Here is a 12,638-nt window from a genome sequence, read left to right as displayed (position 1 = left end):
AAAGGGGAGGAAAGGTGGTCTTGTGTGAGCAAGGATGAATTGCCCCCTTGTATTTCGCAAAGCTGATACTGTTGTATTTTTTGGTTCTGCTGTTGTTTACACCTTGGAACTGTAGTCTCCTGTCCTCTGTTAATCTGCTGCACTATATTATACGTGTCCTTAATGTTCTTCTGCAGTAAAAATATAGGGCCAGGAGAGGAGAGGAAGGCAGCAAGAGGCCCATTTTAAAATCTCATCTCCAGGCCCACTTCAACCTTGGTACGCCCCTGCATATGTGAAGTTTATGGAAGAAATCAGAATCACACCCTGCCCCTGACCTCCATACACTCATCAGAAGGCCTGAATAAAGCCTACACATATACATAAAACTGTATGTGTGATTGGGAATCTGCCTTTTGCAGTGCTCCAAATGAGATGGAGAGCATCTGCCTACGAGTCGTATGCAATTAGGCTGTATTTTGACCTTTGAACAAATTGCATGGAGGTTGGGAGTGGAGTGGGGACAGCAAAGAAGATCTGGATTCACTCCCTCCATGTGTTCACTGAATGCCTGAAAAGAGCTAAAGAGGACTGAGTGGATGTGTGAGCAGCTGACTACCTTGGACTCAAAAGTATTTCAGTCAGTAGCTACATATCAGCAGACCTTGGCTCCCTTGGATCTTGCTATGCCAACAGGCAAAGCTGCAAAAAGTCACTGGGAAAAGAAATGGCAAAAGGCACTGCAGGAATGACAGCCCACACTGGGAGTGTGTGAAGACCAGCTACAGCCTAAAGCCATAGATAAAGAAACAAACAGCAACTTATGCTGAAGTAACAACAACAACAACAACAACAACAACAACAACAGGCCTTAGTATATCAGGCCCCTACATGGAATAATCAGAGACCCATTATTTATGAATGCAAAATAGTCTGGGAAGCTGGAAAACTATATTTTTTCAATTTTAAATTATTTCCAGTATAAATGGTTGGGCTGAGGGAGACGTTTGTTTCAAATACTGACTGTCATATGATTTGTATATGTCACTGTTCCCCAGGGACATACAGAGGATGGGAAGATTGATGGCCATGAGGGGGGAGACTCCCTGATGATTCCTGAGCCTTCAGATATCATATCATAATTATCAACACATTCACATTTCTTCCCCCTACAACCATAGGGGGAAGAACCCTGTTACCCTGTTTAAAATGTCACCATAAAAGTTGTCACATGAGCTAGTGGTATACTGGAGATGGCGTTGTAAAGGACTAGAAGCTCTGGATCAAATAATTGCTCAGCCATGAAGCTCACCAGATGTTTTGGGGTCAGTCACTACCTTGGGTCAGCCTAACCTACCTCACAAGGTTGTTGTGAGGATAAAATGGCGGGGAAAGAGCCATCCTCTGAGATCCTTGAAGGAAGGGTATGATAAAAACTATGTTTGTATAGTTTTTATACACACATAGAAAATGCGCACACACAGAGAGTCAATACATATGTGCTTTATACACACACAGTAAAAACTGTGTGTGTTGTAAACAGACACACACACACACACACAGCACTAAAAAATCTATGATGTGAGGAGAAATCACAGCTAGGCAGATTTATATATCCCATGGCAACAACTGTATATCTTGCTCCACAACTTTTAAAAACACAGTTGTGAGGTTTTTTGTAAAATTCTCGTTAAGGGGCAGTTGGCGATGTCACAGTTCACTGTAGCTCTGACAATAAGCTAGCTTTAAGGAATGTTTTCCTTTCTGGAGATTTTTGACAATTTAAGTGTCAAGCACATCCTTGAAAACATATTCCCACCTCCCTCAGAGAGGATACACTATGTAGTTGCTGGTGGTATCAACATATTTGTTGATAGATATATAATCTGCTATGAGAGTTGTCTTGGACCCCATGCTTAGTATACAGCTGTGATGTTTAGAGATTGCATTTTTCCATATCCATGAAAAATACATGCCCCTGGGAGGTTTTGCAACTGTGGGCTTGGGGTAAATGATGCAATCCTGGAGTCAGCTCAGGCAATGAACTGGAGAACAATTACAGTCAGACTCTTGGGATGCTTTCAGACAAAAGGATGTTTAAAGGGTCCAGCATCTTGCCGCCACACACCTAACACCTGCAAACCACATGGCGACTATGCTGGTCACTGCTAGTCCTCCTTTCTCCCCAGCAATACTTACTATTATAAAAAGCATAAAAATGATGCCACTGTGCTGCTAATTTCCCCAGTCCCATTTCCTTCATTGGCTGCAGCTCTCTGAGAAACGGGTTCTTTTAAAATGGATGTCACTGGAATTAACTTGGGGCTCCTAATGGAAAAGCATGTGGTCCACCACTGAGCTACAGTGCTTCACTTCGGCCAGTTCAGTACTGGCTGAATCAACTGCAAGTGTGCTGCCTTAAACTATTATTTTGAGTGGTAATCTGAGCCAATGAGCAGCAGTGAACTGAATTCACTACTGAAAAAGTAGTGAACAATGACTCAATTGCAATCCACCCAGCAGAGCAGAGCCATTTTGCCTTGTCATGTCTGACTCACAACTCACCTCTAGCATTTCTGTGAGGCTTGGTAGTCTGTTAGAGGATCACCCCTGATGTGCAAACGGGTTCAAATTCGAACCAGTTCAGTTTGAAGGTTTCAAACCAAACAGGGCATTCCTATGGTAATACCAGTCTGAGTTTGAGCCACATAGAGCCTGGTTCAGTTCGAACCTTTTTGAACTGGTTTGAAGGCTCGTGCCTCCGTTTTAGGTGCTGGTTGCCATTTTGGGACACTGTGTCACTTTCTGTGATTTGCTGAGATCCTGCTTCCCTGATTGGCCAGATGTGTCTGGCTCTCTAGTAGGCTCTGCAGTGCTGCCAGTCCTGGAGAACTGGCACCCTATTGGTCCTGGGGGAGGGCAATGGTGGAGGCTCCCAAAAGAGGGCGATTAAACTTCAACTTAAAGCCAGCCTCTGGGCTTGGAAAATCGCTGAGAGAGAGAGCTGCTTGCTGCTACTGCATTTCTGGCTGTGCTGGTCTGTGGTGCTGCCTCTGGCTCTGGTCTTTGCTAACGGTGAGGTCTCTGTCCGTCCTGCCTGCCTCCCCTCCCCTCCCTGCAAACTCCCCTCCTTCTCAAAGTAATTTTTCCTGGCTGTGTTTGGCTGCCTGCTGTGTGCTGTGCTGCTGTCCCCTTTGGATTTTCTTCCTGCAGTCTGAGCTGAGTGTCTCAGCCTGCTTTAGCCCAGCTCTTGCCACTGCCAAGGGAGGCACAGGCCTCTGTTCCAATTTTTTGATCCCCCACCAACCCCTTTCCCCCCACCCAACCCTTTTGCTGACTCTTCTTCCACCAGCATTTTATTTTACTTTATTCAGTGTTTCTCTTTTAATTTGTTTGTTTGTTTGGGTGGGTAGCTGGAAGGCTGCTCATGTGCCCTCCTACTAGTCAGGGATTTTTTTCCTGACCAGTGTGTGGGAGCAGAAGCCCCTTCAGGATGAGGAGGAGGGGTACGTTATTGCTTTTTGGTGCCCCTTCTGTCCTTTGTTATCATTAAATAGGGCCTCCTTGGTTGGGTTTAGGGGAGGCAATTTTTCTGTGCTTTTCTTTGCAGGTTGTTTCTTATTTTTGCAGTTTCCCCTTAGTTGCTCCCCCGCTGTGTTGTGGTGTTGTTGTTGTGGGTGAAGTGGAGTGGATGGGTAATTCAAGGTTTTTTGGATAGGGTTATAAAATTTTTAGATCCCTCCCCATTTAAAAAGAATCTTTTTTTTAAAGCCCCCATTGGGAAGATGTCTGCGCACTGTGTGGCGAGAAAGGCTTGTAGCAAGGTGGCAGGCAGAGGTGGGAGGGGTGTCCCAGCTGGTGTGGGAGGCCAGGGTGGGGGGCAGAGAAGACGCCGGCACAGGGTCCCACAGGTCCCCATTAGCGAATTCTTTGCCCCAAGTGAGGTGGCAGCGCAAAGGCTCTCCTATCCAGAGGTGCCTGCTGCCACTGAGCCAGGTCCAGGTGCACTGCCAGTGCTACCTCTCCCTGTGTGGCAGTGTGGGGGTCTCTCCTGCCAGGAAAGCTGATTCCGTGGCGGGGGTGGAAGGCTGGGGTTCGATGGCTGGGAGTGCAACAAGACTGTCCCTCTCTTTTGTGCCCCACCAACGCTCCTCTCACCACTCAGTGGTGATGACCAACAACTCGTGACAGAGTCTAGTTCTGGGTCCTCTGGGGCAGAGTTTGACTCCAAGGAAGGGTCTGCTGCTGTGGAGGAGGTGCCCCCTCAGCCTCAGCCAGGCCCTTCTGGCACGCAGGGTAGAAGGGGGGTGGGTGATGGTGGTGGGCAGCCAGAAGCCATCTGCTAGGTCTATTGTAGAGGCACAAAATGGCATCCAGGGCATCAGAGGCCACCCAGAGCAGAGATGTTTGGTGGCATTTTTAAATCCCTCTGTGTTCACTGTAGGGCACAGCTCAGTCAGGGAAGAAGCGTCCTGGTCATGTGGACCCACATCTCCTCACCCGCCCCATAGGGGAGATGATGGTCACTGACGACCAACCTTTTCAGGTGGCCGAAAACCCTGGCTTTTGCATTTCAGCTCAGGTGGGTCGTCTTGCACGTGGAGACTTTGGATGTCAAGGGCACACCAAGGAGAAGGTGACAGCTGTATTCGGCTGCCAAACTGAGGAGTGGACAGGCAGATTGCCACACCTCATCTGGGGCTTCATTGTGATAGACAATGGCCCCAACATCACCGCAGCAGTAGAGACAGTGATGGAGTGTGTGAACAGTGCTGGAGTATTATAATGTAAGAATATAAAGAGCTCCCTAAATATTGCATTAAACTTTTTAACATAGAAACAATGGGCATCATCCAGACTAAATTACTCCTGAGTAGTCCTACAGAATAATCCCTGAGTAGTACTTTGAATCCATAACTTTGTCTGGATGCTGCTCAATGGTCCCACTCCAGATGAACCATAGACCCATGTGCAAAGAAGCTGTGATTGTGTGGTTCTCCATGGAAAGTGCAAAGCTTGCATTTTCCCACACACCATGTGCAAAGGAACACCACAGAGCCATCCAGCCTGCAAGCAAATAAATACCAACCTTCAAATTGGAATATTATGATAATATTATTGTGTATGATGTTATCATCATTGCCATGCTATTGTTATACTCCCTTCCTTCCTATGCAGAAGTGTGCAAAAATAAGTATGTATACATTAATGGTGGGTATTATTATTAGTGTGATTATGAGACAAGGTTTTCTTAGAAAGGTGTGTCCTGCAGTTGGATCTACAGACAGTCTGGCTTTAGTCCAATATGATCTGGCAAACAGATTGTCAGTTGAGAACTGGTAATAGTGAACACTCCAGATTCACATCTTGTCCTAAGCTAAAGCACATTAGCCAAATACAGGGGGAGGGGGAATTAAACACACAGTCCCCTGGAGTACCTCATTAATAAATTGCAAAACAGCCAACAATAGGGTTTCCTGACAATACAAAGCTTGCTTTTCAGAAAGGCCATTATGTCCTCTGATGAAATCAAGAGACATGTCCTTGTTTCAGTTAATTAAGAAGCTGAGATAAGTGAGGCTATGCTGTATATCACATTCCATTTAGCTTAAACATCTCCCTCAACAATAAAGATGTGTGCCAGGTCAGAACACAACACCAGAGAGAAAGAGTGCTAGGGGGAAAACAACCCAAAGAAATAGAGAGGAAAATCAATTCAAATGCTTATAAAATGTCAGGAATTATGCTGGATTATGGAGGGGCAGAGCTGTGAAACTTGGATGTGGTGCCACAATAAAGTTCAGAGATGTTTGGATTTAAAAAAAAAATTCAAGTTCAGTAAGCCAGGCTGGATTCGTATTTGGCCCCAAAACCGGAGGGCTTAGATGATGTCATTCCACTGTGCATCAAAAATATATTATGTGTAAATGCATGTATTAATTACATACAAAAGGGCTGCCTTGCTGGATCAGGCCAAAATCTATCAAGTTGACCATTATGTCTCCAATGGGAGTTGGATGCCTCTGCAAGCCCACATGCATTTATTTGAAATGGACATTCCCAGTGTTCCTCTAGGAACATCTTCATTGGCTATGCCAGCCAGAGAGCTGACTTATGAACCAACACAGCATAAAATTTTGAACTATCCTAACGAAGATATGACAATATTTCTTCGTCGTTCCCAAACTGAAATTTCAAAAGGGGCACTAGGAAGCTGCAGTGGAGCGCTTATAGCAAGAAGATATTCTAAAATAAAGGACCTTCATTATGCACTTTGGAAGGATTTCACGAATGTCAACGTAGTGAGCATCTCTATGGCAAGAGAAAAAATGATGGACCCCACCCCCAACTATATGTTTCCTTCCCTCAGGTAATACAAGGTTTCTGTCTGAAGAACGACGAGTGTGAGATAAGACAAATGAGCAGTAGGAACACTCCAACATCCCACTTCATTTTGGGGCAATCAAGAGGTGTGAGCAACATCCCTAGTTTCAGTTTATCATCAAATCCATTGCATTCACAAACATGCAAATCATTCTGAAAACTTAACAGTTTACTAAAGCCTGGATGAGCAAATAATGTAAAAGACAGAGAACAAGGGACAAGTAAAACCTGGAGAGACACATAGAAGGAAAAATTCTGTCCTTACTTGGCACAAGCCACTGATGCACATATCTAGTGATTCAGTATAACATCGGGTTCCATCCAGGACTTTAGGTGCCAGTTCCACAACAAGGCTTGTCCCTTTGGCCTGGCACTTCAATGAGCATGGGTTGTCAGGATCGTTAGAGACAGGGAGCCATTCATAAAACTGCCCCTGATACTTGACATCATTGTGTGCAGAACATTGCTGGGCCCGAAAATCGCCTGCTTCTGGAGGGCAGTCCTGAAAAAGAAAGAGACAAAGATCAGGAGGTCACTCCAAATGAGCTAATAATTGTATTCCCATCAGTGGTAACTCAGCTGAGTTTACAACATATAACATAGTTACACATAGACAGGAAAACATTTTTAGAAGGCTGTATATGGTTTGAGAGAGGTGTTGCTTCTGATGTTGGTTAAACAAGCATCACAGGTTTAAGAAACAATGGAAACTCCAGCAAGACCAACAGTAAAGTCCAGAGATGTTTGGATCCTTTTTTTAATTTTGTTCAGTGACCCAATCTGGACTGCAAACATGGGATAATTGTGCACAGCACAAGAAGCAATTTCTCCTTGCTCCCAAACAAATGAAAACACAAGACATATATTTCATGGTAACAAAAGGCCACAATCTTATTAATTACAAATTAATATGCAGAAGAGGACTGGCACTCCACACACACACACACACACACACACACACACACACACACACACACACTGCAGTGACTAGAGCTTGCCACCAACGGTGCATGCCCAGCCTATAACGCCATGAGTGACACACCTTGGCTCCAGGCATATCCATTGCCCTATAGTTGGGGCTGCCCTTCCTAGCCAACCTAATGTCAGGCAACTGCACAAGGCATCACCCTCATCCCCTGCCAACCTGAAGCTGTATAGCCCTTTCAGGCTGGTGAAGCCACAGCAGTTAAGAGCACGCCCAAGCCAGAGCTCCCTGAGCCATAAAGCATCTAGAGACTGCCCTGAGCAACTCTGTATGACAAACAGGTGTCTAAGGTACTCACCAGACCCCACATTCTTAAAGTATTCCGCACTGTACTTTCCGTTGGGACCATGAAAACTAACTCAAGAGCATAGTGGAAGGTAGGTGAAAAAAGACCCTTGCTAAAGGGAAAACAGGCAAGGAACCCCAAATTCCTACCCAGCCCCCAAAAGGGTGACCAGCAAAACCTACACTATGACATGTGGCAGTGAGCAGCAAGTTTCTCTTCTGAAATGCTCCCTGGGGTAAATATTGTTTATCTCCAGCCCCTGGCAAATTCATCTATCGAGGAACCCCATTCTATTACTACTAGAGATGCTTCAGCTAAGTCTTATTGAGGGGTGGCTGATGACGCACCAAAGTTGCATGTTTCAGCTCAAGAAATATATCTGTTTGCTGCTTGCACAAAATTCCCAATTGTTCAGCATTTCTCTTGACTTTACGCCGACTAAGAAACACTTACAGACCTCGCAGAGTTTTCTTTTTCCTTTGCAAAAGGGGCTGGTGGGGGGGGTCAAGAACATTGCTTGATTCAAGTGTTTGTTTATTAAAGCATTCTTTGCTAGCATTTCTTTCCAAAACGACGTAAATCAGTCAGTGAAGCAATGTGAGCCAGAAAAATGCTCTGTATATTTGTATTACTTCAACCTGACTAGTGCAGAGATTTTACAATCCACAGAATCAGCAACTCTTCAGGATTTTTTTTTTAATGCTGTTCATGCCATTAAAAACAACAACACCTTGCTATTCTCCCTGGGGAGATTTTTAAAAAGTTGTGGGTGCAAACACATTCTTTATTTTGTGCTCAGCTATATGCAATCGAGCTTATTGAGCTGTTCATATTAATAAAAACCACCCAGGTCTTGGGCTGGATCTCTTGGGGGAGACCATAATTTTCTATAGAACCACAGATAACAGTTTCATCCCGCTTTCAGTAGTGCTGAATCCTAACCAGCTTATAGAGCTACTTCAATAACTATTTTATTTTGTCAAATGTTTAAATACATCTATTACTGCTGTGGTTATTATTTCCAAACATTTGCACCTATGTGCAGGACGACTTCAGAGGTGACCTAGATGGTCATGGAGTGCAGCATTTGTCTGCCAAGCTCCTCAAAGCCTGTTACAAAACCCTTAGTCACCCATTTTGTCTTTAAAATAACTATTAACAACTTTAGCAATTAGCGGAATCTTTCAACATTTCCATGGTTTAAAATTGCTTCCTGCACTTCAGTCATAAATCAGTTTAAGCCACTTATTCTGTGCTTCTTCACTGACTATTGAAAATAATCTTTTTCATGTCTCCACTGCCTAACAGTTATGATTGTTCCATTTTTAGCATAGAACTTGCTATTTCCTTATTTATAGGTTAGATTAAAATTGCCTTGTGGTTAGCCACTAGCAAGTAGCAGTTTCTTGCAGAATCACTATCTTGCTTAACCCCTCATGCACAGCATTGCTAACCAGTGCTATCAAGCTCCCTATTTACAACTGGAAGTGGTTTTCTAAGGACTATGCAAAAGGTCTTTCTCAGCACTCAAGTTAGAGGTCATTTTTAAGCCAAGGAATAAAACTTAGGATCTTCTGCATGGGAAACATATGATCTGGCCCTGAGCTATGGCCCCTTAGGGTCACTGTCTAATAGGGATGTACATGGAGCTATTCGGAGGCCCTTTTACGGTCCTCCAAACAGGTTCAAAAGACCAGCGGCTCAAAGTGGGGGGATACCTTTAAGGGCAGGGGAGGGTGCATTTCTCCCACCAGTGCTGCACATTGGGTGTGTGTGCGCGAACGAGCTTGGTGTGTGCATGCATGCACCCAACATACACACATGTATCAGGTATTTCCGGTCCAATGAGGCAATGGGGCAGCAGGGATGCTGCCGCCCCGCCAGACCCTTTTAAAGTGCAGTGCTGGTGGGGAAAACACAGTTGGAGGGATAAAAGCACCCTCCCCACCCTTAAAGGTATCCCCCCCCCGCATTTGAGCCACACCTCCACACATACCCCCACCGGTTCCATGCACACTATTTAAGTCACAGATTGCTCCCAGGAGCCATTCATAGCAATGAACATAGGAAAAAATGTCAGTCAATTTTTCTTAATGGTTATGAAACAGATGTTATGGAATTCGAGAGGGACATGGAAAGCACAAGAACCACCCCTGCTCCCTCCAGGCCCTTATCTAGCTCTTGTCTCAGGGCCCCTCCTGATGCATCATGGTGTGAGAGGTACCACAGGATGGTTTCTTCCCACAATTCTCAGATAACATCAGAAGCCCTGCACCATACGGGAGCAATCCATGATGAAGTGTAATGGTCACAACCTTGAGGGACAGCCAAAACGAAGAGCTAGCCCCAACCCCCAAACCAATATCAGATGCCGAGATGAGGCCATGGTGACAAAAATGAATGGGGAAATGAGGAGACCTGGGAACCTGAATCCAGACCCCTAGAGATGGTCTGCCCTGAGCCAGACTCAACCAAGAGGTTGGGCTCACACATACCTAGAAACTCTCACTCTCTCAACCTTTGCTAGGAATGTATCAGGTGGCTGAGAGACAGCAAAGTATTTGGCTCCAGGCCTCCCCCTGGGGCCAGAGCCTGAGAGAGGTAATCAGCCATGAGACTCAAAAGGGCTCCGCTGGAGTTTGAGAAGTAAACGAAGATGGGGAGGTTTGTACAATGGAAGACAACTTAAAAAAACCCCTGTGCTTCTGTTTCAGGAGAGTGATTCTGGTAGAGGAAGGAGCTACATCATTTATTCTTCTGCCAAAGACCAGGGCTTCTGACAGTACCCAAACAGTGTGGGAAGAAGCCATGCTGCAGCAGCTCCCAGAGCAAAAAAGTAGCATCAGAATGGGGCACTCTTGCAACCCATGCCCTCCCCAAACACTCTCCATCCTAGTTGTTGTAGGTAAATTCATTAAAAAAAAAAATCAATATAACTATGAATAACAACGAAAAAAAGGAAACACAAATGTCCTGCACTTCATTTTCTCTGGTTTCTTTATTTTCCAAATTAGATCTTTGCCGTCTTAGCAAGATATGTAAGCTGTCCCTGTACTGTGATGTGGGGAGATATACAAAAGTTCTATTTTGGACTATATGAAGACATGCACTTCCTGCCCACCCCACATTCCATAACATTCCTCAGCTGCTCATTTTGGAGGCAAAGCAATTCCATGTTTCCTCTTAGCCAAATCGAAATGAACCTGGATCAGTCATAATCCTTAGAAAGAATGAGCCAACATGCTTCAAGAGGCTCATGTGAACGGTCAGTGAACTGGGGCCCAGATCAGCTTGATTTGGTCTGACTGGCTGCTACATATAAACAGCCCGAGAAAGTGCTAAAGCAAGTGTACCTTTCACTCTGACTTTTTTCATTCCATAAGGGTATATAGCCTGGCTTAATAGCTTGGCTTATTCAAGAATTCACAGAGCCAAGCTACATCTCTTGCTTGGTTCTGGCTTGGCTCAACTTTCAAAACGTTCTGGCTTGTGCTGATTTATTTTTACAAAGACAAAAGGTCCAATAAAGCATACAGATATACAGAGTTTTCGCTTTGCTCACAATTCAATAGGATTGCTTGAGCAGTTTGTTTTTGTTTTTAAACCAAAGGAATAAAAATGCATGGTCAACCTAGCTCAAGAGGACACTGCGGGTGATCAGGACCAAAAGTTAAATACTACCAAGTCTTTGATTTCCATGATTAAAATAATAACACGGATTTAAATAGCCAAGAGTGTGTTTAGAGAGGTTTCCTGTGAAACATGAAGCTGTTTGAAGGATAAATATAAGCACTCAGAAAAGTGTACAAGCATGCTTATGCCACTGGACCCAAGGCAGGAATGAGTGAATTTCAATCTCCAGTGTAAAGGGCCAGCACAAACACTGATCACTCCCAACTAGGTTTAAAATCTTCAGGCTCAATACAAGCTCCTCTACTTACCTACTTTATAAGACATGATGTGTAGCCATGAAATATTACTGTGGAATACTGGTAGCTTATTCAGAGGCCTTGTACACACATCACATTGTATCCCTTATCTGATGTTCTAAGAGAACATTGGTTGTACTTGCCCAAAAGCAAGGTCAGCAACAGGAACCCTATCCGATCTAGGCCCACTCCCACATTCGTGTCCTCAATTTTATGTGAGGACTCTAGGAATACGAGCTATAAAATGTCTTGGTATCATAGGCATGATTTTCACACTCAGCGAGAAACTGAATTTTTAAAAAATGATCTAATAGCAAATAAAATCAACGCACAGCAGCTGCCACCACTTTACCATTTATTTATTATCAGTTACTTAGATATAGACCTAATTAACCAAGAGGGACTTGAAGTCTCTGCATTTGTTGTTTTTTTAACACAATCTCACCATTTGCCTTCTGGGAGACAGGCCTGATTGTCTGAATGCAAATAATATCAGAAGCATTTAGAAATAAAGGAGGTTTATTTGGAGCACGCAGTCCTCGATCCCCACCGCCCTTACCGGCTCTGTGACGGAGCCAGTAATTGTGTGGGCAGCCGAACAAGCCACCCGGGGCAAGCTCCCTGCTCATCTGCAGGGAGAGCAGGCTAAGATTAGTAAAGGCCAAATTCTGGGTTACGGCTTTTGTTTCACACGAGTATACCCGTCAGATTCTGGCAGCAGTGGAGCCAGGTTAGGTTCTACATACGGATTGCGTGTAGAGCTTCACAGAGAATGAAACAACCATTAACATGCGATCTAGCTTAGCTAAACATTTACGTATTCAGTGTTAAAGATGAGAGCTGTCAAATTATGGCACATACTCAGAAGTTACAAGAATTAGAACATTACTGGTCCATTTTTTTGGTATTGTCTTGCCTTACTAATCTCATGGAGTTCTTTGAGAGTATCAACAGGCAAGTGGATAAAGGTGATCTGGTTGATATAGTATACTTGGACTTCCAAAAAGCTTCTGACAAAGTTCCTCATTAAAGGCTCTTGAGCAAACTTAGCAGCCATGGAATAAGGGGACAGGTT

At 44.4% G+C, this 12,638-nt stretch overlaps 1 protein-coding gene across 6 annotated transcripts in view; it reads right to left on the bottom strand.

Annotated features, from left to right (window-relative positions):
• ADAMTSL1 (ADAMTS like 1) overlaps nucleotides 1–12,638 on the bottom strand; it is a 786,832-nt gene that overhangs the window by 274,657 nt on the left and 499,537 nt on the right. For all 6 annotated transcript variants that reach the window (XR_008315783.1, XR_008315784.1, XM_053294216.1 and 3 more), the window contains one exon: nucleotides 6,629–6,865. Coding sequence is in view for 4 of the 6 variants with exons in the window: in XM_053294216.1 (XP_053150191.1) it covers nucleotides 6,629–6,865 (237 nt within the window). In the remaining 2 variants the exon portion in view is untranslated. The remainder of the gene's footprint in view (nucleotides 1–6,628; nucleotides 6,866–12,638) is intronic.

This window comes from Hemicordylus capensis, chromosome 2 (genome assembly GCF_027244095.1).
Source record: "Hemicordylus capensis ecotype Gifberg chromosome 2, rHemCap1.1.pri, whole genome shotgun sequence".
Lineage (NCBI taxonomy): Eukaryota > Metazoa > Chordata > Lepidosauria > Squamata > Cordylidae > Hemicordylus > Hemicordylus capensis.
This window is presented reverse-complemented; position numbering and strand designations above follow the sequence as displayed.